The following is a 14,354-nucleotide window of genomic DNA, read 5'->3' as shown; positions in this document are numbered from 1 at the left end:
AGCTTAGTGGCTCAGCTAGCAGCAAATAGTAAGTAGCTTCAAGGCTGCCAGCTAGGAGTGGCTAAGATAAAGGTCAACTTAAAGTGTTCCCCTCAGCATGTATTTCCTCACTTGGTGGACTCTCCTCAGACTCGGCTGACAGAATACCTTGTGTATATTCTTTGAACTCTAGTCTGACAGCGTCATGGAGTCGAACTAAACGCCTTCAGAAGGAGTTTGAGTGAAGCAAACAGCTACATCCCCCGTCAGCCGTCTACCTCTGACAGCAAAAGTGCTAACTATAAGTCTGTCTGTTACAAAATGTCCAAAACAGCTTTCAGATGTTTCAAAAGTTAAACTATGTTAAACAGCTGCGTCCATTCAACCTAATTAAAGGACTTGTCCAAAACACAACAGTCATGTGTGTATTGAAATGTTGAATTCTGTTTATTTCAACGCAATACAACTAACAGATTTACCACTTTTGGCTAAAGATGTAAACGTCCACACTGCAGTTGTTGAAGCTCTGTTGAAGCTCAAACGCTCTGAATCGCTCTGCTCGTGGGTCACACATCCCTGGGGTCAGCGGTAATGACCTCATACCCTAAATTTTGAGGCACAGTCTGACCGTCACTGATTTGTTACATTAATAAATCAGTGTCATTGTTCCTGGTGATGAAGGCTCACTGTCCAATAAAGGAGACATTTGCCGTCTTTTGTGGTGGACTGAAGTGTTTTCTGCTTCTCAAAGACTAAAGTGTCAAAATTCACAAGGAAGTAGGATATATTTTTGTAGCTGCTGACAAAACTCACTTACATATCATCTCCAATGTTCATCTAACCGTATCATAATTGGCCTGAGTGTGTGCTGCAGCTATTAGAATGCCTTGCTAAGCGTCAGCAGCGTGCAGGTTTAACCTCAGTGGTAGAGGAATTTATCCGCAGCATTGCTGTGGGGTTTTTCTCATCGGCTCAGCAGCCTGAGGCAACTTTGCGGCGCCTGTTGCGAGACTTCCTCTGTCAGTTCCACTGCCCATGTCTTTTCTTCTACAGATCCTGTTCGATAAGCTGTCAGGTGTCAAAAGCACTGGAAACTACTGTTATCCTCACTACACAATACACTCCCACACTTACAAGCTCGGATCAAAAACAACACACACCTCGTAGTGCCTGTGTGGTCAGACAGGAGAGGCGTGCAGCGAATGGGCTGAATGTTATGGGGAACCTAAATCTAAAAATACAATCTATTGATCTGAATGTTTACAGGCAAGAAGCCAAATGACAAAGACAACAAAGTAGAGCCTCATGTGGACCACACTACAGCAGAGTGTGAGGAGGAACTCGGATAATGATGTACGGTGTGTGCAAGTTGGAAATAACAGCACGGCTTGTCAGTGTGTAACTACTGGAGAGCTTCAGAATCTGCGTTTCCTCTCTCAGTGCAGTTTGTCCTCTGGGTTTCAAATTACAGCACAGGTAGCAGTCCCGCGTCTTCTCTCAGCCAAGAGTGAATCCACAGCGACGTTGTGCAATCGCCCAGCAACAAGTCCTATTCCTGTTTTTCCTGCCAGGTGATGGTGGATGTTTGGACTGGTCTTTTTCAAACCACACACACGCACAGGCATAATTGTAAGACACACCCAGTTTGTATTTGTTACACACTAACTACATGTGTGGTGCTTATTACAGCTTTCGAAGTGATTGTGAGGTGTGTGTGTGTGTGTGTGTGTGTGTGTGTGTGGCTCTCTGCGTACCCACACTCCCAGGTCAACTCTTTTGGTTTGCTGAAAACAAGCGAAGGAAAGAAAAACACACTCCTTTTTTTGAGGCCAAGACATTTGTGTGGAAGTCTAGGTGCAAAAGCCTCCAGTAATGGTGGGTTTGTGGTCAGGGCGCTTAAAGACGAGGTTGTATGTTCATGTGGGAGGAAGTAGGACTGGGGGAACTTCCACTGTACTTCCTTTGCTCACCCATGTTATGCAGCCATGTTTGGGGTGGGGAGGGGTGTCAGGATGGTGGGGTGACTAACACACGATGGGGCAAAAGCCATAAAAGGAGAAAGATAACAATGTGATAACGATGTGTGTGAGAAGCTAGAGCCCCTGAAAGTCTGGGAGAGGCAGAGAGGAAGAAACGGATGAGGAGGAAACCGAGAATGTGGCGAAAGTAAACGAGCAAAAACACGTCGGCCGTCAGTCTGCTGCTTCTTAGGAACCAGAAAGAGAGAGAGAGAGCAAGAGAGAGAGAGGGCGAGAAAGCGAGAGAGCGAGAGAGGGATGGATGCACACAGGAAGACAGAGAACGTGACAGAAAAAGAGAAAGAGTTTGAGGGCTGTCATGCACAGCAGCAGACACACACACACACACACACACACACACACACACACACACAGACAGACAGACAGGTTCACTATAGGAGCGTGGCACTGGGATGTGGGGATCCAGGCACTGGTGGTTTGACAGAAATGGATACACAGCTGCCACCAGATGAACTGAAAACAGGAAATAATTTTTTTTCTTTTTCTTTTTTTATACAGACAAACAGAAAGATGTTTCACCGATTCGATCCTGCTTCTGAGTCAGGCCGTTTCAATTTTACATACGTCGACAACAAAGGTCCCATCTTGGCCGAATTATCACACGTTAGTGTGCCAAGTGTGTGCTGGAGTCCGTGTCGGCCCTTTGTTTGACTCTGCTCACGTCCCCTTCACTCTTTGGCCTGAATGTGGGATGAGGACACACAGTGTGGTCGTCCCTCTGCAGTGTTGAAGCACCTGAGTGTCTGTAACTGTAACATCAACATCACATCCATACAGGAGCTGAGCCTGACCAACACTTTACCTCCATCACAAAGGGTGTTTGAATCCTGCAATTAGAAATATAAAGAGGTCACAGTAAAATAATTATACAAAATAAATAAATGCATGAATATATTGATATAGTAAGATATTATATACATTATATTAGAATATGAATAAAACATAGGTGAATAAATGAATTAAAATGAACAAAGCATTTGAATAAATAAGTAATGGAATAAAGTATAGTACAAATGATAATAATATACTTTAATATATGGATGATAACAATATGGATTTAGTTTTTCACCAATACTAAATAAATAAAGTACATGAACATGAATCCAGTTGATCAAAGCTGAAGTTCTAAAAGTTGCAGCGTTAATCACAAACAGACAGTCATTTAAATAATTGTAGTTGCACTTTTGAAGGTGAAGAACAGTCAAGAAACAGTTGCGTCTATCACCTTTTAATTTCAAATGTCAGCTCTTTTGGTGTGGTTTCGGGCTCTTGGGTCAACTGAGGAGAGAACTCAGGCGGAAAGAATGACACATTTCTACAGCGAGGATACAGAACAAAAGCATCTTCTCACCACGCTCATATTCAGGGGGAAACAGCGGTGAGAGAGATAATAGAGGGTAAAAAAGTAAAGGGCTGGTTGATGATAATCCTCCCAGAATGCTTCACTTCATTTTTTACTAACAGTAGGGTGGCTGAACATCTCACCAAGCTTGTGACACAGACATCACCCAGCTTAGTGGGGCCGGAAATCGAACTGCCAACCTTCTGGAGGCATTTCCCAAATGATCACATGTTCTGTCTGATGTTTCTATCGATGGAAAACATTCACATGAAACCAGATTGTAGTTTTTGCTCACACACCCAGGGATAATTGAACACACAGTTAGATGGAGTCCATAATGGAGCCAACGACCCTCTGGATCAGTGGTTCTCAATCTTTCTGGAACAAAGAAACAAACTCACCAACAAGCCATCCATTCTTAATTAAAGGACAATAATACTTACACCTTGAACCTTAATATAACATCCACACACACTTGATTTTAGTAAAGCGGTCTGATAGATCCATCTGAGGTCAAACAGAGCTGAACACAGCTGCTCCATTTTTGTTTGAGCTATTAAATTGTGAGCCAGCGAGTGCAAACTGTAAATACAACCATGGAAACACGGACAGAACTTCAAGCTTGTCTAAGATGAAATTCTTTTAATGTGGTCGGGGGGGAAATACACAATTTTAGAGCACTTACCGTTTGGCTTTTTTTGCCATTAAATGTTCTTATTCACTGGCTTATGTGACTGACCTTCTATCACTCAGCAAAGTGTACAACACAGTGTATATGCTGTACATTACAGCAGAGGGGAACTTTGTAAATAACCTCTTCTGTAAATAACACACACACACACACACACACACACACACACACACAAACACACACACACACACACACAAACACACACACACACACACACACACATCAAAACAAACCCCATGCCTTCAGAGTTTACTGTATGTACTTCTCTCCCTCTCTTTTCCTGCCATCTAGTGGTGATTTGTTGCTACCAAATATAAAACTCACTAAGCCTATAGGGGGCGTGGTTTCTTCTATTATTTGTTAGTTTTTAGTGTACATGACCCATTAATTTTACACTTGTACTGTATTCACAATACTTTCGTGGCCTATAGTAAACCATAAAACGATTCTACTCTATTCTATTCTACTCCATTTCCATTTTCGTTGGTGAACATTTGTATTGAACATCTTAATTGGTTTAGCCACATATATGCCTCATTTTTAAAACAGCGTTTTAACCTGAGTAGGAGGAATTCTTTGACCTCTCATTTGAGAATCAAACCACCAACCCTCTGCTCAAATTAACCTCAATTAAATCAAACATTTAAAATACATTATGTATATTGAGCTGCACTGTGATTCTGTCTTTGAGAGGTTTCACAGATGTTTCCAGAGCATCGCAGTTACATTGGAGCTCATTTGCTTCTGTTCGTCTGCTTATTCTTCCTCTGTTGCAGCAGGAGGCACCGCTCAGTGTACCGCCAGCTCTGTCCTCTAGATGACAGCAGCGTACAGGAAACCTCCTCAAGCATTCCATTTGCTCTTCCGTCTCATCCCCACCGGCCTGCAGTGTAGCAGCCATTAATAACTTACAGACCTTTCTGCAGCTCATCCTTAGGCCTCACTTCAACTTCTGACCGTCCCGTAATTTGCAATGTAAGCTTCCCACTTTACAACAACTTCACAAGGGCGCAAGGTAATGCTCATCCATCACTGGTGTGTGTGTGTGTGTGTGTGTGTGTCTGTGTGTGTGTGACTGGAGAAAGACTTCAAAACGTCTGGAAAATTATTTGTTTTACTCTTTCTGCCTTAGCTGTGCCTTTATCACATTATGTTATGTCTCTTCTCTATTTGAATTCGATGACATCATCTCCTGCCTAGGGACTATATGCAAATGATTTAGAGCTGTAATGTGGTACAATGGGCCGTTGAGCTTGATCCCACCATAAGTGAACTAATAAATTAAACTGAGGACAAATGAAACAGGTCAATAATACAAAAGTTTACAAAATAATATCATCAAAAATATAGCGAGAATCTATAAATAAACATGTACAAATTAAAAGTGTAAAGGGCAAAGCTCAAAGTTCATTGGAGCAGATATGTTGCCTCTCTAGATGTTTGTGAAGCTGCTCCTCACTTTAACTCAGTAGTTGTAAAAACCTGCAGAAAGAAACTCAAACAGAGCAGTTTTTTATTCCTGATGAACTGCTTCCCTCCTTCAGCACACAGAAGCACACACACACACACACACACACACACACACACACACACACACGAGGTACCCAAGCTGACTGCAGGGAGCTCAGGGGACGTCGGTGCTCCAGGCTGTGACTATGACTGATTATAATGTTTACAGTGTAGTGACACTTCAGTGAATCAACAATCATCTGAACTTTTGCCCCACAGGTCTTTTCTTGTGGGGAAAAGAAGAGAGGAAAACCAATCATCAGTCTCAAACTGATCTGGTAGTGTTGGGGGGTTTTGAGCTTAGAAGACTCTGGCGTCTGCGCCGAGCGGACAGGGAGCATTCGTCAGCAAACTCTGCAGCGAGATGCGACGAGATGGCAGCCAACGTTTTCCCCCTAATGGGAAACAATTACACAGTCAGTGGCTTCTTCAGTGACTTCTGATGAGAGTCATTCACTGAGGAAATGGCCACGTAATCATGTGTGTGTAATGCACTAATGCTGCTTATTGCTCACTGAGTCGCACTCACACAGAGCCAGAGTTTGAGTCGACCATCCAGCCGCCATATGAGTTTGATGATCGGAGGCGAAATGCCAAGGGAGAAGGAATGACACGTGGAGAGAGAGAGGGGGAGAGGGAGGGAGAGAGAGAGGGAGAGAGAAGAAGAGAGGGAGGGACAATTTAGTTTAACTTCTTCTAATTACACATCGATTTTACCACAAGTTTGATTGAAAACTTTTCAAAACCTCAAACTTCTTGTTGTTTTCCTCTTCATCTCTCTAAGACGGAGGACTTGCCAAATCCACTAAAGATGCAGATTCCCTCCTGACAGCCGTGATACACTGTGGAATGTAAAAGCAGTTAGTTACCTTATAAATCATGGAACATTCGTCATAAACTCTGAAACGTTTGATGAAACGCTGCTGTGCGTGATGTGTTCGCTAATTGAAAACAAATAGCAGACAGGCAGCAACATGCTTAATGTTAATGTGGAATCTGGAGGGAAATTAATGGCTGCGGCTGATAACAGATAAATCTCCATAATTATTTGGACGATTAAGATTAAATCTGCCGTGTGTGTGTCGTCGCCGCACGGCTCTGTTCTATCTCTACCATCGACACGAGGAAGTCTGATCTCATAAACTGATTTCTAACGTGAATCCCCAAAGCCTCTGCCTGCATTTCCTGGTTTTCATGAGTTGGTTGAAGCTCCTGTCATGTTAGTTATGAATACAAATCCGATGCAAATACTGAGCCGGTGGAATCGAGTGTCTGGAGTGTTTGGAAGCTTATTGATTCTTCTGTCCACTCACTGTCTGATTTACAGATTATAATCAAAGGTTTGTGGATATTCCATCTGTAAAATCTAGATGAATATATAATTAAATAACTACTACAAATCATTTTCCTCTTGAGGAGCAAAGGTTAAAGCTGCAGGCTGTGAATCTGTGGCGTAGCTCCTCCCACCTGAGAGTATGAGACATGATTGACAAGTGATGTAGTGAGCCCCCTTGTGGTGAATGGTAGTACAGTTCTAAATCAAACTCCTGATATTTGTCTCCTTAGTACTTATGGATTCCTGTCAGGTTCTAATGAGGATTTTGGCAAATCCTCTTTAAATCAATACCAAGAGAGATAATAGAAAAGGTTAAATTCATTATTGATGCTCCAACTTCAATCAAATGACTGTTTTCCTAACCTAACTGTTCGATATGTGGCGTAATTAGAACATTTCTATTTCTTTCTCCCACTCTAATTTAGCTGAGTAACATTTTCATCTTCCTCCCCCCCCAAAAAAAAGTCTCCATTGATGATGAGCGATGTCAGAAAGAGAGCAGGGAGGTGCGGCGTGCTGATGATTGAATTTTTATCAGTCAAAATGTCAGACGATGTGTCATTTGTGTTTATCTGCCCAGTGTCTCCTGTGACGTGAGAGGAACCCTGCAGGCTGAGATGTTGACTGGCAAAGATTACCTTCCATTGTAATCTCAGACCTGAACTTCTTATTACCTCCGTGTTCAAACTTGTCTCCGAGTGAAGAACATCTGTCCCCGGACACACATCTGATCCGAGATCCTAAGAGTGAACCGAGTACGAGTGAATACTGTATGTTTACGTTAAAGTAACATTAAATCAAGCAGTTTAGGGTTGAATTCCCATCCCTACCCTCAATCTTCTTATCTGGGTTTAGGGTGATTTGTTCAAGCAAGCGTACAGATATTGACTTAGTGTTCCATCACTGCATAAAAAGTCTGCGAGGTGTTATGATCGCCTTTTCCTGGCTCTTTGCTCGTCTCCCTCAGCCTTTGTCATCGTTATCTATTCAGAAAAAAAAGCTATTTTGTTTTGACAGTAACAAATACCAGAGTGTTTTTTTTTTCTTCTGCCCCGCCGTCGAAGGAGTGGAACCAAATTATATCTGAAAGAAGTATTCATCTTCTTTCTGCTTCTGTCTGGGAAGATAGGAGCACAAAGAGGCATAGAAAGAAGACCTGTGCTTCTATCGGCGATCAGAGGATGGATTCATATGACTTAACTGTTGCGTTCGTCCCGCTAAGAAAGAGACAATTTACTGTTCGACAGCTTGGACCACTCTGCTTTCAAACCAGGAGCATTCAATGGGACGCTCTCCAAAACTCACACATAGGTGGTAAATGAGTGTAAGGGCAGAGGGACGCATGCAGGGGAGGAAACACAGGTGATGATTACGACGGTTCATTCTCTGACTTTAACTCTAATTCTAATATCAAAGTTCCTTCTATTAACTCTCACTCTAATGTCTGGCAGTTGCGATTCAAGGCAACTGGGTCCAGACCTTTAATACATTTACATCACATTGACCTGGATAAGGTTCTTATTCATATGTTAATTAAAAAATACATTTACTTCACGTTGCAAAATGCCACTTTGGCTCCTCAAATCAAATATGTCATCTATACAGACGGAATATTTAATGTATTATTCCCTCTTGTATGAAAACCTCTCTCTCTCTCTCTCTCTCTCTCTCTCTCTCTCTCTCTCTCTCTCTCTCTCTCTCTCTCTGTGTTCTGTCCAGATGTGTGTCCATGTTGTAACTGAAGGTGAATGACCACCTTTGTTTAAACAGCGATGCCCTTTAATCCACTTTCTCTTGCTCTCATTACCTTAACTCTTGTTCTTCTGTCTGCCATCAGAAAGTTGTTCCTGCTTCATTTACCTCATGGGAATTATTACCCTGAATATGGAGCGATGTTGCCTTTAATGTTCTCTGCTATAAAACCGTTTGCTTATGCTGCATTTAAAGAATCTCTGGGGTTTTGCTGTCACAGTGTCTCATCTTCACTCCCTGAGCATGTTACACTCATTATCTCCTCATATGACGCAGCTTCATAAGGACACACACACACACACACACACACACACACACACACACATACACACACACTCTGCTGTAGTCAGATACCCAATGACCTCAGACGACCAAGAACAAACATTTGACATTTATAATCTGACTCCCTGGCCATGAAAACCTGCTCATGGTAACTTTAAGCTCATATCTCTGTTTGATTAGTTTATTAGATATTAACTAAACTTCAGTGATGGCAGAACTGTTCTGGATTGAGCTCTATAGCCAATAAAGACTCAATAAAACAGTTTGGACTTGTATCCAGCCTCTGCTACCATCTAGTGGTAACCCAGTGTAAACACAGCAGTCTGGCTTATTTTGTGTGGCCTGAAAATAATAATAATTCTCGGCCCATGACGCATGTTTTCAAAACCCCTTTGGGAATAAAGAAATCTCACTTAAGGCAGAATAAATTCTTTACAAAATCCGTACATGGTTCATAAAAAGCAGGATTTGATTCATTAGCAAAGCATCAGTACAAACATTTAAATCCTAAACTTTCTTTGTTTGCTGCAACCTGTGGCTGGGACGCTTTATCACACGGAGGCTTTATCTAACTGTGTGTGTGTGTGTGGCGCTGCTCTGCTGCAGGGAGAGATTGCTTTTACTTGCACAGCACCAACAGAGCAAAACAATGTGCTGCATGATAAAAAATTGCTTCATAACTCTCACATTGTGTGTCTGGCATCATTATGAGGCACAATAGCCTCTGGAGGGCCTCGACTTTTATTGGCGTGCCTCTTGCAGCGGCAAAGCCTCATCCATTAAACAAATCAGAGGGTTATGTATTAGATTAGCTGTAAAGCAGGCACCGGGGAACGTCTAGAAGAACACATGAACCCCTCGTCTCATTCCCTCTCATAATCCCCTGGAATAAATGATGTAATTGACAGTATTAGGGTGATGCTGTCAGAAGGTGCCTCTTAACACGTACAGTCTAATGAAAATACACCACGTCGCTAAATTACATTTTTTGGTATTAAAAATGATAAACGGCAGCCATTTGGGATGTGTTTAGACTGAAGGCTGTGCTGCTACAAAGCTGCCAGCTCTCATTTTTCCATATTTCTTAATAAATTTGTGTTGTCAGTGATATTAAAAGCTCATTTCTGCTGAGGGATGTTTAATATCGCTTCTGTTAGGTAGGAAGCCAATGTCACACAGAGGCAGGAAACCAGCCGGTGGCAGCTTGGATTGGCCGCCCCCCCCCCCCGACTGTGTCTCCTGACCTCTGAGGCAAGGAATGAACCGCCCCCCACTGGTGAAGGGTCAACACTGCAGCGGAGGAAGAAAGTGCCCCTCACAGGTCACTGCACTATTCATACCGCAGCGATGCTGAAAACAGCCCAACCCCTTTGACTTTCCTCAAAGTGAAGAGGGAGCCGCATCCCATTTTCTTAAAGTGCGAGAGGAGACGACTCAGGGAGGCTCAGCTGCAGGAGGAGCAGGAGCAGGAGGAGAGCGGTGGGTGGGTGTGTGTCCACTCCCACTCACTCACTCACACACACACACAGACACACACACACACACAGGAGCCTGAGCTGATCCGTGCAGACTGGTGACCTTGTGAAAGCAAAGGAAGGATGTTTATGGTCTTCAGAAGATTATGACTCAGGCGTAAACTTTGATGTGACAGGGAATTTAAAGGAAGGTAAACCGTCACCTCCAGTCAGGGCTCATAATGAGGCTAATCACCACTTTCACTGCGTCACAACTTTATGCTTTTGTCCCTGAAAAGGCCTCAGATTAAACAAACTGACGCCATGGGTAGAACCACAGAATGAACATCTGGATATCCTGCATTCTGATCAAAGGAATACAATTATAAAAAACAATAAGGACAACAACAGCAATAATAATAATAATAATAATTATAATTCTGGACGTATTCACTGTTTATAATAATGAATGAAATTATAGCTGTAATTAATATGATCTCATCTAATCTAATAAGCATAAAGTCGATACTGTTAATTAAAAATACATTATCTCACATTACAAGATGCCACATCAGCAGTTTAAATCAGTTACTGCAGATTATTTAATCTACACAGACAAAATACAGTATTTAATGTATTATTCCTTCTTGTATGAAACCTCTAATATGGCTCTCTCTCCCTCTCTCTCTCTCTCTGTGTGTTTGTGTGTGTTCTGTCCAGTTGTGTGTACATATTGCAACTGAAGTGTAACTCAAGTAAACAACCCCCTGAGGCTTCTTCACCTTTGTTCCAACAACAAATTGCCTTTAATCCGGTTTCTCCTCCTCACATTACCATAATTCTTCCTCTGTTGCCTTAAAGTTTTTCCTGCATCATTTACCTCCTGGGAATTATTACCCCGGATATGGAGAGATGTTGCCTTTAATGTTCTCAGTTGCAAAAATAAAAGCCCTTCAACAAAAAACCCTTTGCTTATGCTGCATTCAAAGAACCTCTGGGGTTTTGCTGTCACGGTGTCTTATCTTCACTACCTGAACATGTTACACTCATTATCTCGACATATGAAGCAGCTTCATAATGAGACACACACACACACTCACACACACACACACACACACACACACACACACACACACACATACTGCGCTGTACCGTTTAATAATTTATTTAGTATAAACCAAAGTATAAAGCAGTAGGACTAAGTTCCGCCCATCTATTCCAATAGAAAACCAACAATTGAAAGCTCCTCTAATAAATAAAGCTATTAATAATGTATAGAATCTTCCTCTCAAAGGCATTACAGCCGCATTAAAAGGCTCGGGACCACATTCAACTCCATCATCATCCTCAAACACGGCGTGGGTGCCTCTTCCTCTGACATTTATCTCTATTGTCCTGCGTGTGACAGGTGCACGGGAGGAAACGCAACAAAAATTCAGGAGATTTTTTGGGCAACCCGCGTCCACCAATGGGTTCGCGCACAGGGCCGCGGCTGGAGGGGTTTGGGCTGATGGCCGGGCACCTGTGCCAATGAGAGCGCGTGTGGGCGGGGCTTAGCATCCGAGGGGGCGTGTCCACGGAATACAAGTCTACAGCTGCACAGTGGAGCCAAGTCTGGGTGGAATGGCATGAGGAGCGCTTTCTTACTGTTTGTGGACGAGGTTTTACTGCGCGCACGTTGGAAACTAAACTCGCGCCCGGAGCGCTCCGTTCCTGCGTCCACGCCGGACAGAATGCGCTGAGACAGGACGGAGGGAGGACCGGCGGAACCAAACTGGCAACTTAACCCAAAAGCAGCTAAAGAAAAGTCCCCCCCCCAAAACTGAGAAGCTGAGCTGGAGCCACACACACGCCGTTTCATCTCCGCTGTGAAGCTAAGGGATACACCGCCGGACATGTGAACATGCGTAAAGGAGATACTCGCCACACGCAACAATGAAAGCAACAACTGTCCCGCGTCTGTTCGGCTTCCTTCTGACCTGCGGCGTGTTCCGCTTCAGCTCTACACAGTCAGGTGAGTGAGGCTGCAGCTCCGCGTCTCAGCTCCGCGTCTCCACGGCTCTCAGCTCCGTGCGCACTGAGCGCAGCGCCACAGCTTCTCCTCCTCACACACACACACAGGCACAAGCACACATACGCACACACACTGCTTCCATTATTTCTAGTTTTCTTCCACCGTGTCTTTCACCAATGTCGCTCCTTTTTTTCTGCGTAAATCTTCAAATTTACCCGAGAGGAGACGCGTTTCCTCAGATTCCTCCTCTTAGGAAACAGCCACGCAGATTCGGGTGAATGTCTCCTAAGTTGTCACAGCTCGTATGAACCCAAACAAGCCACTTGCTCTGTCTGATCTCATGCACAGAGCGGCACTGTTGAATCTGGGGAGAATCGAGCGCATTGAACGTCCATCACACGTGTCCAGAGACACGGACACACACATCATGTCCTCCCCTCTGTGGACAGACGGGGCTGAGCGAGTGTCCTCAAACTTTACTCTTGACTTTACTCTCCCCCTTCTGGGCTCATTTATAGTTGACATGTCCCTGCTGGAGGTTGTCGGTTCGAATACTTTGCGCCCTGCAGGCATCAGTGATCGGTTGTGTAGATGTGTGCCGGTTGTTGTTGTTGTTGCAATTCGAACCCTGTTGTGTTCATGTTTTCATCCGGCCAAACACACGCGCATCAGATGTCTCTCGTGATGGCTGCGTTCCATTTAGATGTGTCAGGATTGCCAACGCTGCCTCGCTGTCTCGCTTTAATAGGATGCGACCTTCATTAATGTTATTAATTACGTCTGTGTCTGAAGTGCGACCGGCTGAAATGTGTTTACGGGGAGATAAATGTGTGTTTCCGTGTGAAAGCTGTTAGAAATGGACGGAATTGATTGGAGGTGAGGAGGACGCGCAGCGGGAGCTCTGTGCGTCCCTGGACCACACTTTGGGAATGAGCGTAGGATGTGTGTGTACAGTGGCAGTACCGTTTGTGTAACACAGCGGCGCTCTTAACATAGGGAGAGAGAGAAGGAGTGTGTGTGAGTGAGAGAGAGAGAGAGAGCAAGAGACAGAGAGAGGGCGAGCATTTTTAACCAGACAGCTCAGAAATGATCAAAAAGTAACAAATAAGATCTAAAAACACAAAACACACTCACCTCCTCAGAAGTCTTCAGTCTAATTAAATATCATTTTCAAGTCCCTTTCAAATCTCTGGTGTGGACGTCAGATAGTTCCTTTTCTTTCTCTCTCTGATGTCACTTTCCTCTGATCAGCAGAGTGATCGGCCTTATTTTTGCCTTGTTACTGCTGACAGGTGGAAGTGAAGAAGAGGAGCGAAGACTCACAGCTCACTCCTGGGCTTGTTTAAGAGGCTGAATGGGACACGTCGCCCACTGAGGAGACATTTCTTCTATATGTCTTTTAATTGGATCTTTAACGCACTCGGAGCACACACACACACACACACACACACACACACACACACACACACACACACACACACACACACACACACACGCCCTCCACTGTAACCCTCTGGTGAAGAAGAGTCGTGAGGACGAGAGCAGACAGGGATGCTTTATGCCTTTAACACACACACACACACACACAACGCGGCCCTGTTATCAGTTTTGTGGAGACGTATTGTCAAATTCATCCCCGAACGCCATTTTTCCCCCCTTAAGTGTGAGACTCAGTGTCAGTCTGGACCTGATCAGAGCTGCAGACGCTCAGGAACTTTAGAGGGAACAACAATCTGCATGAAACAAGACGGAATCCAGCAAAAGAGAGGAAATAAACACGGAATGATAGCATCGCCTTCCTCTGGGGAGCCTTCAGATCACCGCACAGAGACGGAGCAAAGTTACCGCCGAGAGAGAGGGGGTGAGGGAGAGGGAGAGAGGGAGAGAGAGAGGGGGGGGGGGGGGGGGGGGGGGAGAGGGAAAGAGAGAGAGAAAGAGAGAGAGAGAGGGGCAGAT

General features: G+C 44.0%; 1 protein-coding gene across 2 annotated transcripts in view; it reads left to right on the top strand.

Moving 5' to 3' along the window:
* Positions 1-11,991: 11,991 nt before the first annotated feature.
* The window catches only part of erbb4b (erb-b2 receptor tyrosine kinase 4b), a 234,144-nt gene continuing 231,781 nt past the window's right edge, over positions 11,992-14,354 (top strand). For both annotated transcript variants that reach the window (XM_076169827.1, XM_076169826.1), the window contains exon 1: positions 11,992-12,398. In XM_076169827.1, the coding sequence (XP_076025942.1) occupies positions 12,320-12,398 (79 nt within the window). In that variant the 5' untranslated portion in view covers positions 11,992-12,319. The remainder of the gene's footprint in view (positions 12,399-14,354) is intronic.

The sequence above is a fragment of the Genypterus blacodes genome, unplaced genomic scaffold, assembly GCF_046128005.1.
Source record: "Genypterus blacodes isolate CSIRO-AG114 ecotype Tasmania unplaced genomic scaffold, CSIRO-AGI_Gbla_v1 ptg000214l_1, whole genome shotgun sequence".
NCBI classification, from domain to species: Eukaryota; Metazoa; Chordata; class Actinopteri; order Ophidiiformes; family Ophidiidae; genus Genypterus; species Genypterus blacodes.
This window is presented reverse-complemented; position numbering and strand designations above follow the sequence as displayed.